We start from the raw sequence: 7,017 nt of genomic DNA on the forward strand, positions 1-7,017 counted from the left end.
CTTAATATTTTTTTCACAAGTACTGTATTCAACTCAATGGTTCAGACTCTGTAAACTAGATTGAGTTTTATTGATTGTTAAGATTATTTACCATGGAGTTTCTCAACTTTAGCACTGTTGATACCTTGGGCTGGATAATTTTTGTTGTTGCGGGGGGGCGCTGTCTTGTACATTTCAGGATGTTTAGCAGCTTCCCTAGCTTCTACTCATTAGATGCCAGTAGCACCTCCTGGCAGATGATGATAACCAAAAATGTCTTTAGACATGGCCAGATGTATGCTGGGAGGTAAGACTGTTGAGACCACTAGCAGTAGTTCCCAGTTCTTAGAACAAATTAAGGTAGTACATAAAGTCTTGTTAATTTTTGGTGTATTCTCCCATATATATTTTTTAAAATCTTCCTTAAATTTTATTTTTGAGAATAATAGAAAAGAACAAGTAGTCAATGAAATGAGTAGAGAACTTCCAGTCCTTGAAATGTATTTGTTTCTAGCAGTAAAATGATTCCCGTTTTGTTATGATGGAATCAAATTTATTGGAATTTAAATATACAGATCAAAGTATCATTGGACTGTTTTAATAACATCTTATCAGCTTTGGTACCTGCTTTTCTAGATGTAAATCTTGACAGGTGTTATTTCCAGCTAACTCAGACATAGGAAGTTGAATCAGAACATTTGAAGAAAACATTTGTTAGAACAGTTAAGAATATACAATCTCTAAAATACTGACAATGAGAAAATACTTTAAATTAAGAATATCTGGGGCTTCCCTGGTCGTAGTGGTTAAGAATCTGCCGGCCAATGCAGGGGACACGGGTTCGAGCCCTGGTCCGGGAAGATCCCATATGCCGCAGAGCAACTAATCCCGTGAGCCACAACTACTGAGCCTGTGCACCTAGAGCCTGTGCTCCGCAACAAGAGAAGCCACTGCAACGAGAAGCCCGGGCACCACAACAAAGAGTAGCCCCTGCTCGCCACAACTAGAGAAAGCCTGTGCACAGCAATGAAGACCCAACGCAGCCAAAAATAAATAAATTAATTAAAAAAAAAAAAAGAATGTGTTAATTTCAAGCTTATTTTCCATGAGTGTAATAATTTTTTTCATTTTAGACGTTAAAAGAAATTATATTTTTTGAGATTGAACAATTATGTATACAGTGTGAAGAATGTCTAGAATAAGAGCTGCTTATTTTATTTTTTTATTTTTGGCTGCGTTGGGTCTTTGTTGCTGCATGTGGGCTTTTTCTAATTTTGGTGAGTGGGGGCTCCTCTTCGTTGTGGTGTGCGGGCTTCTTATTGCGGTGGCTTCTCTTGTTGAGGAGCATGAGCTGTAGGTACACTGGCTTTAGTAGGTGCAGCATGCGGGCTCAGTAGTTGTGGCATGCGGGCTCTAGAGCGCACGGGCTCTAGGGTGTGCGGGCTTCAGTAGTTGTGGTGTGCACACTCAGTAGTTATGGCTCTCGGGCTCTAGAGCACAGGCTCAGTAGTTGTGGCGCATGGGATTAGTTGCTCCATGGCATGAGGGATCTTCCCGGACCAGGGATCGAACCCGTGTCCCCTGCATTGGCAGGCGGATTCTTACCCACTGCGCCGCCAGGGAAGTCTGAGCTGCTTGTTTTAATAGAATAAGTTAAGTGATTGTTACCACCAATGCAAACAATGTTAAATAGGCATTAATAACTAGAACTGGAGATGGGTCACCTTCTGGCTTCCATGCGTGTCTGCTCTAGTTTTGGTCAGCTGAAGAACTTGGAATAATCTTTTAGTTTAATGTGGTTGTAAAATTTAATCAGGGAGTAAAAACACCCAAAATAAAGAGACTTTCAAAGTATAGCCACTTAAACTGTAAAAAGGAAGCCCATAGTCAACTTAAGGTCATAGCGAATAGTAATACATTTTGTGGCTTCCCTCCAAAAGGGATTAAAATATCTTCCTTTCTTAAATAACTTAATCACTTGAGTTGTGCACCTGATGTAAGTACTCGGTTGCTTATTTGAAATATGGCCAATAAATTAGAAATTAGGTGCTTTAAAAAGCATTACTGATAGCTTGCCCTTTTGGAATAAGAATATTTGGAATTCTGGGAATATGTGCTTTGGGGACTAGGGAGCCAGGGGGTAGAAGCTGTATTGATTTATGTGTATCTGACTATCACTGAACTTGGAAATCCCAGTAATGTCTTGAATACAGTAGGAACACAGTAAGCATTGGTTGAATGCATCTGGTTATACTTGGAAGAGGAATGTTCATTGTTTGGTGGTAGTGTATCATCTTGTAGGCAACATTTCTGGATTAAATTTTTGCATGACAGTGAGTGTTTATGTGTGTATCTGTGCCAAGATCTCTAAATAGCTCAAAGATTTGCGTTGCTCTGTGTAACCCTGTTGGATATTTCCAAGGTGGACTGTTTTTTGTTAATTTTAGAAGAGGTTGGGGGGAAAGAAACAGCAAACTACAAACAAAACCAAATTTTTTTTTCTGACCAGGACTTTTTTTATGAAGACATGGAGTCTTTGACTCAGATGCTTAGGGCTTTGGCTACAGATGGAAATAAGCACCGGGCCAAAGTGGACAAGAGAAAGCAGCGGTCGGTGTTCAGAGACATCCTGAGGGCGGTAGAGGTAGGCCACTTAATGCTGTAATAGATACTCCTTGATGGTTGGTTTGTAAACCCCATTTATCTTCCCTACCTTTCCTAGATTTCTGCTTCCCCCAATTTCACCACTGGCTTGTGAGGATATCTTGTCTTTCTGACTTGTCCTGTAACCTCCCCTCCCTCCATCCCTGCCAATCCTAGACCAGTACAAATATCTGACTTTTCACCAAGTTTGTTGAGTGCTTTTGAAATTTAAAAACATTCACAACAAGGTGGTTTTGCCATTAATATTTATCCAAACTTAGTTGTGTCTTCAAGTCTACCACAACTAGGCAAATTCTACACCCTTATATGTGGGGTAGTACTTCCACTTTCTAGTCTATTCATATTTCAGGGATGGAGGTACCGGTTTAAACCACATTATTCATTTCAACATATACATGTCTATTTAGAAATTGTGTTTATGTAGGATCTCTTTAGATCATTTTGGTTCCTCTTACAATTGTTCTTCTATTGGCCAGGAACGGGATTTTCCAACAGAAACTGTTAAATTTGGTCCTGAACGCATGTATATTGATTGCTGGGTCAAAAAACATACATATGACACCTTTAAGGAGGTTCTTGGATCAGGGATGCAGTACCACTTGCAGGTTAGTGGGTGACATCCTTTCTGTATGTTTGCTTTTAAATTAGGGAGGAGTTTTAAATCTACCTTACTTAACTGGCTTTTGAAGTTAGTTTGAATATACAGAATGTTTTCAGCATATGATATGCAAAATAGCAAATTAATTTTGAAAGTTAAATTGAATAAATATGAAACTCTTTGTTTTTGTATTGTGTAAGCCTAGTGGAGCATCTATATAGCTGTTGGAACACTTGATATCTTTGTAGGGAAGCAGATAGTTTGACATAGCTTTCTTGAATTCAAGGCATTGGAAAACCATTTGGTCTTACGAGAAACAGAAAGAAAATAAGTGCCTTACATTCATATTTATAAGCTCTACGTAACTTCTGTTAACCAGATTTCACTTTATGTAGTTAAAAAAAAAGAGCTGATATTTAATACTGAGCCTTATTACCTTTCTCTTTTATTTAAGTCAAATGAATTCCTTCGCAATGTTTTTGAACTTGGACCCCCAGTGATGCTTGATGCTGCAACACTTAAAACAATGAAGATTTCTCGTTTTGAAAGGGTAGGTTTGGTTTTTGTTTTCAATAGAACTAAATGCACAGAAGAAAAGTGGAGCCAAAGCTTTGATTCTGCCAGGTGATAGGTATTTAGCTATGTCTGTGAGATTTTAGTTCTCATGATGTTTCGGACACAGAGTAGCTGGACTAAAAGTATAGAAACTTTACTGCATTTAGAGTATGGAGGGTTATGATGAAAAATTTTTATCCATAATCCTATTAACATAGAAGCTATTTTCATCTTTGTTTCCTTTTGCTCTGTGAAGTTTATATAGTTAAGGATAAATATTTACACAGTGCTTCTTTCATATCAGATAACTGAGCCTAAACTTAGTAAGTACCAGATTCATTTTACAAATGAGGAAACAAATGTGCTCAGAGAGTTTGTAACATTAAATAGTGGTTAATATTTTTATGTAACATTTCAAAAACCCTTATGTTTTTATTTTTTTTACTAAGGTAAAATTCACATAACATAAACTGTTCTACACTGTACAATTTAGTGGCATTTAGTACACTTACAGTGTTGCACAACTGTCACCACTACCTAGTTTCCAAACATTTTCACCACCTCAGAAGGAACCTTATGTCCATTAAGTAATCATTCTCCATTCCCCTCCCCTCTTCTCCCCCCAGCTGCTGACAGTCACTGATGTGCATTCTATCTATGGATTTACCTATTCTGGATATTTCATATACATAAAATCATATAATGTGACCTTTTGTGACTGGTTTTTTCATTTAGCATAATGTTGCCAAGGTTCATCCGTGTTGTAGCGTGTCATTACTTCAGTCCTTTTTGTGGCCAAATAATCCTTCATTATGTGGATATGCCACATGTTTATCTGTTCGTTAGTTGGTGGACATTTGGCTTGTTTCCACTTTTTGGCCCTTTTAAATCGTGCTGCTATGAACATATATGTACAAGTTTTTGTTAGAGCACCTGTTTTTGATTCTTTTAGTTGTATACCTAGGAGTGGAATTGCTTGGTCACGTGGTAATTCTGTGCTTAACTTTTTAAGGAACCACCAAACTGTTTTCTACAGTGACTGTAGTGCATTTTGCATTCCCACTAGCAGTATAAGAGTTCAGATTTTGTTTTCCCTACCAGCACTTTTTTGGTTTTATTTTTGTTTTAAATTATAGCCATCCTAGTGGGTCTGAATTGTTTAATTGTATATTGTAAAGAATCTTTACATTTAATCATTTTGATGGCCATATAATTGATTGTTGGCTATTTTAAGACTGTTTTGAATAAATACTAATATTTTTACATAATTTCTCTTTTGAATTATTTCTTGGCAGAAATCCTTGCATGGGACTACAGGGCTTGATTATGATTTTTTGATATGCATTGCCAAATTACCTTCCAAAATAATTGTGTCATTTTTAATTATTTTCAGTGGTGAATGAAAGCATGTAGCTATTACACACATATTTGACAGCACTGGGTTTTATAATTTTAAAAATTTGTTAGTTTGAATGAAACCTTATGATAGTTTCCCTTATTATTTTAATTAACAGAAAAGTTGAGTATTTTGTTCACATTAATTCATGATTTGTCTTTTCCTTGATCAGAATAAATGTTTATATACTTTTAAAATTTTTTTTGGCTGGAACTTTCTTGGTATTTTACATGTTTGGCTATTTTTTTTCATACAGAATAGCCATGAACTATAATGTGTTAATTTTCCCCCTCATTCTTTGTGTCTGTCTTATGAACATTTAAAATATTTCTAGAGTCAAATTAGTTCATTTCTTTCCTTTGTGATTTTTTTATATATCTTTTTTTTTTTAACTTTATAACTTTATAAGACTGTCTGAAGCCTTAGTGGCTCACCTGTATTTTCCTTTTCTTCATTTCAGCATTTATATAATTCTGCTGCCTTCAAAGCTCGAACAAAAGCTCGAAGCAAATGTCGAGATAAGAGAGCAGATGTTGGAGAATTCTAGGTTTTTAGCATTTGAAGACCACTTTCTAATTTCCCTTTTTTAAAAATATAATTTCTAATGTATTTAAACTCTAGAGACAGTTTTTTATCTTGGGTCAACAGATAGCTTTTGTAGTAGGGGTTATATTATAATTTAATGTGTAGTATTGCAAATGGTGAGTTCTGGTTATTGAATATTCTCTGTATATATAATCAGTAAACATGAATAAAGTGTTTGTAGTGTGTGGTCATTTTCTATTTATGAAGAGAGCAAATATATAGTATTTCACTTGATTTCATGATGAGAAAAACTATTAGCTGAGGTTAAATTTCTTACGCTGTGGTTGTCAGAAATATTGATTATAATGATATAGATATACAAGGTATTTAACTTAAGATCTTAGACAGATGAGTTCTGGATACAATTTTGGGAACTAGATCTTCTGGAAAAGCTGCTATTATTTTCAATTTTAAATGGAACCTAATAATTTTGTTACTGGGATCAACAAAGGGAATTATACCATGAGACCTTACAGCTGCACTTACAGGACTTTCAGTCCATCTGTTATTCATAATGAATTTGTATATGCCAGAAAATTTCCTAGCCTTGACCTCTGAGGGCAGTAACACTAATTTTATCTGCTGTGTAAGACCTTGTGCTCTTTATTTTGAAATAAAGATCTCTTCACACTAAAAGTGCTTCTTTTTTAATAGAAGAAACATTTATGGGTTTGAAGTTCAGAGTTCAAAATGATGAAATGGGGTAGGGAGAGAGTGAAACAACTTGCTTTGTATATTTGGAAACATGAAAATAAATGAAAAAATGTAGCAATATATCATTGGCATTCCAACTATTAAGACTTGCTGCTTGGTTGCCCATGAGGTGATTTTTTTACTTTATGGGAAGTTGTAAGCATTTTGACAGTGCATTAGGGTTTTGTTATTATTAAACTTTATACTAAAATTATATTGCACAAGTAATACCTGCAGTTTAGAATTCATAGATTTATTTCTTTATATTAATGCAGAAAATAGTGATGAGGGGTGGGGAAGCATGTAGGTAAGGACCAAAATAGAGGTATTTTTTCTAAACTAGCATCTCTCTGCCACATCTTCAACCTCTTCTGGAAGGTCTGATGTGCCCTCTTCATTGAAAATCATTGGCTGGCCTGTGCAACCACTATTGCTTCTGGGAGTATGAGTTCCATCCCTCAGAAACAGTGCAATGGAAAACAGACTTGGAATCTCGAACCTGGCGTTGTGTGTTGTCACCTCTTTATATTCCAAGTAGGTTAGAACC

General features: G+C 35.8%; 1 protein-coding gene across 4 annotated transcripts in view; it reads left to right on the forward strand.

The window, feature by feature from the left end:
• Positions 1-6,564, forward strand: part of IFRD1 (interferon related developmental regulator 1) — a 48,541-nt gene extending 41,977 nt beyond the window's left edge. For 2 of the 4 annotated variants that reach the window (XM_007469736.1, XM_007469737.1), the window contains 4 exons: positions 2,489-2,623; positions 3,120-3,248; positions 3,696-3,791; positions 5,653-6,564. In XM_007469736.1, the coding sequence (XP_007469798.1) occupies positions 2,489-2,623; positions 3,120-3,248; positions 3,696-3,791; positions 5,653-5,739 (447 nt within the window). In that variant the 3' untranslated portion in view covers positions 5,740-6,564. The remainder of the gene's footprint in view (positions 1-2,488; positions 2,624-3,119; positions 3,249-3,695; positions 3,792-5,652) is intronic. The other 2 variants (XM_007469735.1, XM_007469738.1) reach the window with 2 other exon arrangements.
• The last annotated feature ends 453 nt before the right edge of the window (positions 6,565-7,017 follow it).

Source organism: Lipotes vexillifer, unplaced genomic scaffold (genome assembly GCF_000442215.2).
Source record: "Lipotes vexillifer unplaced genomic scaffold, Lipotes_vexillifer_v1.1 scaffold597, whole genome shotgun sequence".
NCBI lineage: Eukaryota > Metazoa > Chordata > Mammalia > Artiodactyla > Lipotidae > Lipotes > Lipotes vexillifer.